Source organism: Bidens hawaiensis, unplaced genomic scaffold (assembly GCF_021521415.1).
Source record: "Bidens hawaiensis isolate Kalapana, Puna unplaced genomic scaffold, B.hawaiensis_p1.1 tig00001032_1, whole genome shotgun sequence".
NCBI classification, from domain to species: Eukaryota; Viridiplantae; Streptophyta; class Magnoliopsida; order Asterales; family Asteraceae; genus Bidens; species Bidens hawaiensis.
Genome location: NW_027491060.1, coordinates 2609217 through 2621415, shown reverse-complemented (window position 1 = coordinate 2621415; position 12199 = coordinate 2609217). Strand labels below are relative to the sequence as shown.

The 12199-nt window shown below is 31.6% G+C and overlaps 1 protein-coding gene across 1 annotated transcript; it reads left to right on the top strand.

Moving 5' to 3' along the window:
• Nucleotides 1-8076: 8076 nt before the first annotated feature.
• LOC143553407 (putative small nuclear ribonucleoprotein G) lies at nucleotides 8077-11989 on the top strand. The gene is made up of 4 exons (XM_077043413.1): nucleotides 8077-8210; nucleotides 10673-10695; nucleotides 10970-11091; nucleotides 11771-11989. Exons 1-4 carry the CDS (start codon nucleotides 8176-8178, stop codon nucleotides 11831-11833), a joined length of 243 nt encoding a protein of 80 aa, XP_076899528.1. The 5' UTR covers nucleotides 8077-8175; the 3' UTR covers nucleotides 11834-11989.
• The last annotated feature ends 210 nt before the right edge of the window (nucleotides 11990-12199 follow it).

The following is a 12199-nucleotide window of genomic DNA, read 5'->3' as shown; positions in this document are numbered from 1 at the left end:
TCTCTCTTTACGTATTAGCAATTAAGTCTGTTTAAACTTTCAACATAACTTGGTATTTTCTATCCCGTGTCACATTTCTTTCACGTATTAGCAATTTCTTGATTTACGACGACCAGCTCTCGAGGTTTTGGTGGGGCTTCCATCGAACAATAATTTTTGTAATTTATTACTTTTATATATTACACACTTTAAAGTTATAAAAATGTGATTGATTGAATTTATAATAATAAAATCATTAAATAAGAGCAATTAAAATACCATACACGCTTTTAAATTATAAAATAAATAAATAAATGGTGGTGGGCGTGGGAGCCCAGTGGTTGGGAGGGTTGGTTATGAAGTTATGTCGTATCATTCAAGGAGCATAAATTTTGTCGATTTATTTGTTATTTAAATTCAATAGTCAATACTAAATTATGAATAACTTTCTGGATTTTGCAAAAATACATATTTATAGTTTGTATTAGGGATGAGTGGACCGATAATTTGGTTAATTTTTGTTAATTGAATGTTTTGAATCCGTAAACTGATATGACCAAGTAATATATAAAAACGAATACTTATAATAGTAAAATAAAAATAGAGCAAGATCAAAAGTTAAGCTAAAAAGAGTACACGATTGAATATAAATAGGCTATTATAAGTTAGAACAACGCTTAGGGTTAGTTAGAATTGCGTTCAATGACGTCTTGTTATTACTGTTAAATCCGAAGTTACTCCATGTATTGTTTGACATAAAAGTATAAAACAAATTGTATATTGTTGTGAACCTATTAGCAATAGAGAGAATGAGGGAATGATTTCTTATTATTCATATCATCCTATGGAATACAATACCATTATATAGGCTCCTTACATTAACACAAATTAACTACAAATAGGAGTTAAACATATAAAGAGTTATTACTTTATGACAAATATATGTGGAGAGTCACCATAAATGGATAATAATTCATAACACTCCCCCTTGACGATCCATATGACGAAATACGTTTGTTGATGCTGCCTCATTAAAAACCTTGCTAGGAAAACCCATTGGGACAAAACCATAGCTAAGGGAAAATGAGTGCAACGCGTATTGTCTCCCCCTGATTTATATATCATTTATAATCGTAAACATCATCTTCAATGAAAGTTGCCCAAAAGCCTTTTAGTCAATCATTGTCGTCTTGGTCCCGTGACAAGTGAATCCTTAAGTTGAACGGTGTTTGATGATCTTCATGTGAAAATTTTACTTGGCTCATCTATTAAACATATACATTAAATCCATGGCCCTGTTCTATATCTCTGTATCAACCAGACTAAACAAACTTGTTTTGATGGGTTAGTAAAATATAAGCTCATATCTTTCTTACCTGAAATATGCGTGTAACCTATTTCGATGTCCTATTGCTGGACATATACTGATAAATATAAATAAAAGATATAGAAATCATATATGGCTAGCAATAAATATTAATATGCATATGCATTTTTAGTTATAGTGTTTTCGAAGCAATAATATTTCATATTCAGATAGAAAATGATATAGTAATTGTTAGACATCCTTAACGTGCTAAAAAGAATAAAAAATTTGTCCATGGAAACATGTCTCAACATTTTCTAGATGCACTTTGATGGATTTATAAACATATAATTACACATATACTCAAACTATAAGTCTAGCAATAATCACACCGTGTCAAGATCTTTCAAAAAGAATTATCTTTTTAAAACCTCATAAGTTTCTCTCAATGATGTGTACATCATCACTGTATGATTATAATGAACTTTAAAGAGTGAAATTTTGATAAAAGTATGCTAATTATATCCAACTTATCTCCCTCTTTATCAAAATATCTTTTAATTTGTACAAAGCTCAATCCGAATAATCTAATCCATACTTAATAAGCATAAATCCATGCATTTACCAATCCATCATGGATTTTTATTTTCAACTTGACAAATTATGGATACACATTCACTTTTCCAGGATTTTTTTGTTGCATAAACTTGCTCATTAACACATCATTTTGTATCACGTATCAAAAATTCATATTGTACAATTTCTTTGTTTATTGAGATATTTTACTCATTATGTACATTATCTTCTATGTGTATGTTTATTGATGCACAAGAATTCAATCATTAAGATGTATCAGTTAACCTTTCAAGTATTCAACTACCTTAGGAAACTCTTCAGGAGTTCCATTTATGTTCAATATATTCGATAATCGTAACGTATTCAAATATGATTATATACACAACAATCATTGTGTTCTCGAGAACTTACTTTACATGATTTGTTAATTCAAATCATTCAAAAACTTTCTTGTAAACTTTCAGTATTAGCTGAATCACAATATTTATTAGACGCGTATCAATTCTCTATTTGTATTACTAGACTATTTAGTTATTGGAAAGTCATTGATTCCACCATTGGAGAATGCGTCTCCTATTAATAAATCATAGGTCTTTGCAAAATCCTTGTGCAACCAATTTTGTCTTATATCACTTGATTGAATTTTCATAACTCACATACAAGACCCGTTTGTATCTAACACATTTTACAACTTTAGTTGTACGGACTGCTAGTCCAAAAACTTTCCATTATTTAGAGAATTCAACTCTGCCATGTTTGCGTCTTTCCACTTTGGCCATCATTTTATAGGCAAATTTAGAATCTAGATCCTCATCATCATCATTTCAAGTGCTAATATATATATATATATATAAGTATAGCGACGTCGACTTTATTTCGATTCCATATATCTTTTTAGACATGATACAATATAATTTATTGAGAGCTCTTTGTTTTCAGGTACCTAAAATTCTTCAAGAACCATCATGTCTAATATCTTTCAAGAGACCTTTTGATCCACCTCGACTTGACCATCTTTATTACTTTCTCCAATTTTCGAGGAATATTATTCTTGGAATTGACTAGTCTACCACGCTTCAGGCCTACCATGGACTCACTAGTCATTACCAATGTATGGTTGTCCTTCCAGGACGCTTATATTATTTGGAGCATAAGTAGTTGATTGATGTGATTTAGTCACTCTACATAGGTCAGTGTACGCGTCCGGTAATTGATTCATAAATTTTTCAATGAATTATCCCTTGAACTTTTTTTTGTTCACATAGTTTACTTTGAGGATCAATGATAATTCATGTTAGCTCATTTCTTTTTCCAACTGCTTTATATCTCCCCCTTTTCCAACTGTTTTATATCTTCCCCTAATGTTGGGAATGTTAATTCACTTATAGTGAAAACCAATGAGTCGCAAACATATCTCTGATTGATGGCTCTTTGTATTCAATAGTATATCAATGTTTCATTCCCAAAATAAATTCTCAACCTCCTTTAAGGTTTCATCATTGTGTGTTGTGGTGGATTAATTTCATTGCATATCACACAAGCAAAATATTTAACGGGAAGTATATGACCCTGACCAAAACGAACTTTAGTGCGGAGTAAATGTTATAACATGCTGGCTTGATGTGTATTAATTATAAAACATGTAAAATCATATGTATTCATATACAAACATGAAACATTGCTCGTGATTGTTGGCTTCACAACAAATTATAGGCGTTGAATAATCGTCTTCAACAAAAACAATTCGTGTAACAACATTGTCTATATGAACCTCAACACTTTTCCATTGATCATTAAGTTTATTCTTATTACCAAAAAAAATATAATATGGAATAATGTGCTTGCTATCTCATTAGCTAAGCTATAAATCACGCAAACATGTAGTTGCGAACTAGATAACCATTTAGACGATGCATCGATTTTAAAACACTAAATGGTATCATGTTAGGATATTTGTATCCTTTTCTCAATTCCATGACATTTAATGATACACACCCTCCTTCAATTGGTAAATAAATAACTTTCCTTAAGAGCAAGCTTTGCATGTTTATTAGAATGAAGAATCTTCCAATTCGTCAATAAATTCACATCATTAACTCGGTGTGGTCTAACCGGTTATGCCAATTGATAATCATGATACATAAACTTCAGGTTTATGATCGTATATATATTATGCTTCTTTAATGCAAGACTATCAATATGAGAGAACATTGTATTATCGTTTTAAATGACCATGTTATATCACTTTATATATTTTTCATATTTTGTTCTTATGTAAGATCATTATCTTCGCCACTTATGGTGGTAAATCTCATTATTAATATGAATATCATTAAAAATTCCGATGTTCGATCTCACATGACCGTTATTACCATTTGCTCAAATATGTCTTTGATCACAAAATATATACAATGATCATTAAACAATCTCATTCACCTTAGGAAATGGAGTAGAACCAAACAAGCTTCATGCTTTTCATTATTAACTCTTAACACATGGATCTCAAGTCATTATAAAACTTTTATACACTTTTAAATTTGTTGCAACTTCAGGAAACATGACAAACACAAGTTGTTTTATCCAAATTTTCAATTAAATAATTTTCTCTTCATGTTATATAAATTGAGAAATAGTTATATGTCCTAGTGATGTAATATATATAGGTCATATATCTTATAAAAAAAATTTAAAACCGATAATGAGATATATGGAGTATGATACTTCAGTATCTTATTAAAGAATATTTATAGTATTTCATAAAAATAATAATATAGCATAGCTTTGCTCTTATATATGATTTATTCTAATGTTTATATACAGAAATTACGACATCTAACATGTAATGTATATTAAAATGTAAGACATCATAGTATATATAGCATAAAATAAGCTATGATAAAGAAGAGCCTATGATATATGATGCTTTTTTTTCACCCGTCATAAGCAAATACACATAGCACACGTTATGCACACAAGCTAAAACAAAAATAAACTACAGGTAAAAATAATACGTGTGTATCTAAACATGTTCAGGTTTGTGTATGCACATATAATTAAATTTGATGAGACGTCAAACTGATTATAACAACGCTAGAGTAAATTATAAACAAAATGTAAATCCGAGTCAAACTTTTCTCCAACTCTATGTATATGTGAGTCAACTAGGTACTCTAATTGTATTTTAGTAGCAATCTTATTTAAACATAAATGTTTTAACCAAATATATAATCTTATAAAATCACTAAATCCATTTATTTACAACACAACGATGAGCTAATATTTCATAATAATTTGTTTATATATGCGATATAGACGAACACATATTGATAATAAGTCAGTGATAGAAAACACTAAATAATATATAACAATCAACACAAGTTCTTGTTTTATGTTTCAATAGTAAACTATTGAATTTCATTGGGCAAAAGGTTTCTACCGAAGATCAAAGTGGATTTAGATCAATAAATGGTAGTTAAAAGAATAAAATTTAAAGATTTTAATTCATTTTTAAATTCCATTGTTCACAAAAAAATCGTAGATCATCCCAACCATAACAAAATATGAGTTTTGTACTATATTTAAACATATATATAATATGTAGTCACAAATAATCGCAATATGAACCAAAAATATTATACGAATTTGTATTTCCACATATTATAATAGTGAATAGATTAAAATGGTATTTTTTTTCATAATCTTGCTTAATATATAATTAAATAGTGAACAAAAATAAACGAGATGTGTAGTAACCAATTTAATTTTATGACACTTCATGTCGAATTGCAAACCTTTCATATAAGGTCTTTTAAGATGGTCAATATATACTAACAAATGCTTGATATAAGCACTGAATTTCGGTCAACCCCCAAAAATAACCAAATTTATCCACGTTTATGATATAAACAAATAATGGCCAAACCAACTCTAATTCTTCCAGTTTTCCAAAATCTGATTAAAATTCAAACAGGCAATTGATTTGGAAAAATTATCTTAAATCTTGAATCGTAATTCATAATTAAATAATTCACTTAAACATGCATAACTCATAATTGCATTAACATAACAAACATAATCTCGATTTAACCCAAGTTTGTATCAATTTCATAGAGATTGTTTTGAGAGATTACAAGAAGAACAAAACAAATCTCTAACAAAACCAAAATCATAAGAACTATAATATGGTTTATGTTTTAGATACTAAAGAAGAACTAAAAGTTAACTTACCTTATCATATTGTGTTCCAACTCTAAAAGCACTTCGTGCTGATAACGTGTTGTGAACCTTTTAGCAATAGATAGAATGAGGGAATGATTTCTTATTATTCATATCATACTATGGAATACAATACCATTATATAGGCTCCTTACATTAACACAAATTAACTACAAATAGGAGTTAAACATATAAAGAGTTATTACTTTATGACAAATATATGTGGAGAGTCACCATAAATGGATAATAATTCATAACATATATTTGTTTCTGTCTTTTGTTTAATTTTTTTTGAAACCATCTTTATATTAACATAGTGGTAGAAAGAATATCATGTTGTGTTTGGACTTCAAACAGTTTAGCCTTTTCAAATTCTTGGTATTGGTACTTAAATGTTCGGTTTGGTACCGACATTGAAGACAAAATTCAGGAAATACTGGTAATGTACCAATCTCGAAAACTCAAAACTTAGTACCAATTCAGTACCAGTGATACCAATTCAATACCGGTACCGAATCCAATTGGAGAGATATGGCTAGGAGCAGGAAAAGAACTTCCTTGAGTAGATGCCACCTCATTTGGAGTATTGTCCCCGGTGAGATCTTGAGAATGTAGAGCTGAGCTACGAGAGAGATATGTTCAATATAGCACAGACCCACGGTGTGCGACAAACTTGTTCCTACGACAAGTAATGGGACAAGGAGAGTATTGATATCTTCAATGGGTTCAAGGGTTAAAATGTTTTGCAAAACATACACAACTGTTAGCTCACCAAATTGGGGGGGGGGGGGGGGGGGGGGGGTGTTCATGCAATCCAACTTTGACGTGAGAATCAATCTGTTGTTCTTTAAAGAGTGTCTATACTCTATACCCAATCACTAGAGAAAACAATTAACATATCTTAAAACTAATAGAAGTTTAGAACCATAAACAATTAGAATAAATAAAAAATTTAATGACCAACAATTTGATGGATAAGAAATCGAGCCTGAATTGATATCGTTTGAACAAGTGCAAATCAGCAATTGAAATCAACTGAATTGATGGATAAGAAATTGAAGCTACTTCTTGTTTAGCTGATCAATTGCCAACTGAAATTAACGACGCTTTGTTTAGCCCTGTCATGATTATACGTCCACAATTTCAGTATATACAATTTATTTTTTCAAAAAGTGAAGGTCTTATTTTTCTAGCGGTCTAAATCCCTAACTTCACCCAAATCAACATAAGGGTCAACATTGCCACCTTTGACCACAATTCAGACTACTTTTTCCTGAATTTAGAGCTTTATACTTCACAATTCCATTTGTTGGTCAACCCAACACCAAAACATACAATATCATGCATATAATTCTTCCTAACATTTTATAAACGATCGTCTTCAAACCAAATCCTTCAATGATTCTAGCGTTGATTAGTGTGAGCCATGAAGAAAGAAGAAATAAAACTAATTGAGAAACTCATGGTTTGAAAATATTTTTTAATAAACGAGTTTTGTGGTTCTATTTTAGTTGCATATGCATAAATAACTACATATAAGTGATATAACCAAACCACTATTAAAAACCCAATATTTGTTACAAATAATACACTAGTTGTCCCCCCCCCCCCCCCTTCATTTATTAATCGAGTCTGTTTTACCTTTATATATGTCGTGAAATCATCTAATCTATACTCCGTATAAAAAAGAATCATAAAAAAGTTGGCGTGACACCCTTACGATGATCCTCAGTTTTTTGTTTTTTTTTTCTAACGTGCCGCACTCATGTTGCTTCTCAGCCCCTTTAAACCCATATTCTAGAATACGGGTCCTCCAACATTTTTTTCGCAAGGGTTCCACCCGACCCACCGACATCCCTCACCACTTGGTGGTCCAACGATAAAGACAAAGTCTCCTAAACACTTAAATGTCTTCATTCATTCTACCAAATTTACTTATCTAATAGGACTATAGCAGCCCATTTTGAGAAAAGCGAAGGTCCAAAGGAGAATTAGGCCACAATACAAGGACTCATAACCAAAATGAAAAGAGGTAAAATCAATGGTATGAAATTATTAGGGTTTTGCTGAAACATCGATTGGATTTGTAGGATTGGAAGATGAGCAGATCAGGTCAGCCTCCAGATCTTAAAAAGTAAGTAATTAGTAACTTCATTTCATTCCATTCCATTCCATCGATTCAGTTGATTTATTGATAATGATAATGTCACACCCCGATCAAAGGCGGCGAAACATGCCGGGGTGCAACGTAATTGGACAAATACACAAGACACTATTAAAGTGACAATATTTAATCAACTCATTAATTTCATTCAATCACCAAAGTAACACATATTGTTCATACAAATAACATCAAAACATAAGAAATAGATATTGTTCATTCTTCTAATAACCTAGCGGTATCAAAATAGAATGACGTCTTCAAACTTCAACTCAAGTAATAATCAAACCTGTAACATGCATAAAATAACATTTGTCAACACGTATGTTGGTGAGCAATTTCATAGTTTTGAGTATATATAATATGAGCGAAATCCACAAACGTATATAAGACTATAAATAAAAGCATCAATCGTGGCATATAAAACATATGTAAATGAGGATCCTTTCTACTCGGTAACAACCGACATACTCGGATAATGAGGCCCTATTCTACTAGCACAAGGCTAAGTAGTTAGGGGAGCGTATGATCATACTTAATGAGGCTCAACAACAACATAAAAATAAACACTCGCGCACGTAAAGCATATGAGACATATAACACACAATAGAGCAAGTATTCTAGCATCATATACCCTAAAGTTTGTGGTTTGAGAAATGAGTATAATATAAATCATTTTTGTTTGAATAAGTATGCATGTTACCCCCAAAAGATAAAAGTGAAAACGGGGGATGAAATGTACTAACGTTAACTAAGTAACTTGAAAGATTGATTCGTGAACAATCGGAGATCGGGTTTAACGAGCAAGACCTAGATTAAACGGGTCTTAAGTTAGTAGGTAGTCTTGGAAGGGTTTAAAATAAAATATGACAAGTAAAGTAAATAAATAAAGTTTATGGTTTAAAAATGTAAATACTTGGAAAATTAAAGACATGTTCTAAAAAGTAAGTTTACTCGAAACCGGGTCTTGGTATTTCATTCATAATTATTACTCAACCTATGTTAAGTAACTTATGTGGGTTATAATGCACTAATGCAAGACCCTTTGGGTATATGAACACCAAAACAAGGTTTTAATCGAGTGTTCAGATTTGTTAACTTGGGTCTAGATAATTAACTAAACTCAAAGTTAACTTTCCAAAATGTTTTGAGATAACTCAATAAAATCAAAAGACTTAACCAAGTATATAGTTCTATTATGAAGAACCTTAACGTCCGTTAAGTGTGTATTTGGTATCATCGGTCCAAACTTGTTATAAGATCAAGTTGGATACCGACACACCAAGTAAGTTGATAAATACTTAAAATTAGTTTAAAATACATTCTTGAAGAAAGGATGAGTTTCGATGGTCAAAAACACACTTGTGTGTCTTAGGCAAGTGAACTCGGTTTAGTTCGGTTTTGGTTCGGTCCTTGACTCGGAATGATACCGAGGATGGTTGCCACATACCCAAATACCATAGAACTATCAAAATGGTTTTAGAAGTTACAAGGTTCAAATCTTTCATAAACATGTTTATTTAACTATTTTAAACAAAACTAGTAAACAAAACTATTTAAAACAAAAGCTAGTAAACAAGAGTTCGGTCTTGGTTCGGTCTTGATTCGGGTCTAATCTCGGGACGAAACCAAGACTAGTGACTTCATACCCAACACCATGGAACTCTTTAAACATAAATTAAAACTAAACTACTTACAATATAAACAAAAGCATTAAAGGGAAATAGTATAAACAAGACTAGTAAACAAGAGTTTGGTCTTGGTTCGGTCTTGATTCGGGTCTAATCTCGAGATAAAACCGAGACTAGTGACTTCATAACCAAAACCATGAAACTCTTTAAACATGAATTAAAAGCTAAACTACTTACAATATGAACAAGACTAGGAAAGCATTAAAGGAAAATAGTATAATCAAGAACTACAAAGAGTTCTCCATGAAGCCTTGCCTTGTAGCATATCACCTCCCGAAGAAGATGAAAGCCGAAGGAAACAAGGGGTGCATATTATATATATGTTGTACCATAAGATATGAATTAGTAAGTAACAAAACAAAAATTAAAGAAGGTTGTTGCGTGATAATTATGAACCTTGAAGGTTAGAGATAATATTCTTAGTTTGAGAGAGAAAGAAGATGAATGAGCAAGAAGAAATGAAGGGGATGGGGTTGTTTATATAGGGAAGGAGTCAAACTTGTTTTCCATGTTTTATATCAATACTTGCATGTGTTTTTTTCTTTAAAAAAAAGGTTTAAACAAGTCAAATAATACAAACTAGTAACAAATCCAAAAAGTAAGAGATGATTATGAAACATAAAAATCCAATATTTTATATTAGTGAAAGATTTGGTTTACAAATCGGGTCGGGTTTTGACAAAAATACAAATACAAAAAAGACCGAAAATGACGAATGTTACAGATTATATGTTTGGCCTACAGGTATATGGACAAGCAACTCCAGAGTAAGTTTTCAGACTTCTTTAAATAACACACACTGCCTTGTCATTAACAACATTATGTATTAGGTCCGTTTCCTTTAATCGAACAACATTATGGCTTGCTTGTTCAAGTTCGTTTGTTAAGATATTGAGCGTTTTTGTATTGGCTTATGTTCTTTCATTAACACTATAAACAAATGATATACGAACGTAAATGATAACACAAGCTAATTGAGCATTTTAATTAGTTATTTCATGTTAATCAACATTTTTACTAATTATTTTTGTTGTATTCTAGTCAAGCTAAACGCAAACCGAACAGTGGTCGGTACACTTCGTGGGTTTGATCAGTTCATGAACCTCGTTATTGACAACACGGTGGAAGTTAACGGTGAAGAGAAAAATGACATCGGCATGGTGGTAAGTTTTTTATACTAGCAAAATGGGTGGGTTGGGTAACATTGGTACGGTTCAGATCGGGTCAACCTAAACCCTTTGACCCGAAAAGTAAAAAAAAAATTGTTAGCAGTTTAGCGTTTCATTCACCTTTGACTCAGTTAATTTTTAGTGGGCCTGTAAACTAACTGAACCGATTAGTGGGAAGCTTGTTTATATTCATTAAAATGTTTTAGGCTTGTTACACAATTTAGTCTACTTTAATAACTTTTTAGGTGTATGTTGACGTTTAATTTAAACGGTTGTAGGTCAGTTATGTTTTGTTTGTTTACTTTTTTAAACCGTTCATTTTTGTTATTGAATAAGCGAGAACATAAATGAACACGTCCATTTGCTTAACAAACAATCACGAACAAGAAAACCCGTTCGATTAACTGTTCGCATTAGATCGTTTGTTCGTTGAAGTTAATTGGGCATAAACGAATACGAACACGCTCATTTGCTTAAAAAACGGACACGAACAAGGAAACCTGTTTGATTAATTGTCTGTATTCGTTTAAACATGAACGTGCTCAGTTTGTGTTCGTTCGGTTTGTTTACATGCCTACTTTCTAAAGAAAAACATACTCGTTTCGTGTCTAACTCATGAATCAACTTGTGATAAGTAAATGGGCCAAACTGAAATGAATCCATATTTGTGCAGGTTATCAGAGGGAACAGTGTGGTAACGGTTGAAGCTCTAGAGCCTGTCAGCAGGGCACAGTAAACAAGGTTGTGCTGTGGACTTTTAATAGTATGATCGGTTTTATGCTGTGTGTACTCGCTAGACGAATCTGATGCATTTGTTTGTAGGAAGTCGGAACAAGTGGGATGTGTATTTGGATGTTTAGATTTTCAAGAATATGAATTCTGGTTGATTGTCGCCACGTCGGTTTTATGGTTATTTCATTCTCAAGTTAACTGTGTGAAACGGTAAACGATAAATATAGGCGTGTAAACGAGCTGGAACATGAGCTTGCCTAAACTCGGGCTCCGTTTAATTAGAGTTCTATTTCTAAAGCTCAAGTTTGCCTGTGACTATTTCAAGCTCAAGTTCAACATGCTTATCTATTAATTATTTATTTATTTTTAC

Excerpts from the sequence above, each read along its gene's own strand:
- LOC143553407 (XM_077043413.1), top strand. The coding sequence starts at position 8,176 with ATGAGCAGATCAGGTCAGCCTCCAGATCTTAAAAA. Across the intron at positions 8,211-10,672 it reads CAGCCTCCAGATCTTAAAAA|GTATATGGACAAGCAACTCC; the intron begins GTAAGTAATTAG and ends TTTGGCCTACAG. Across the intron at positions 10,696-10,969 it reads TATGGACAAGCAACTCCAGA|TCAAGCTAAACGCAAACCGA; the intron begins GTAAGTTTTCAG and ends GTTGTATTCTAG.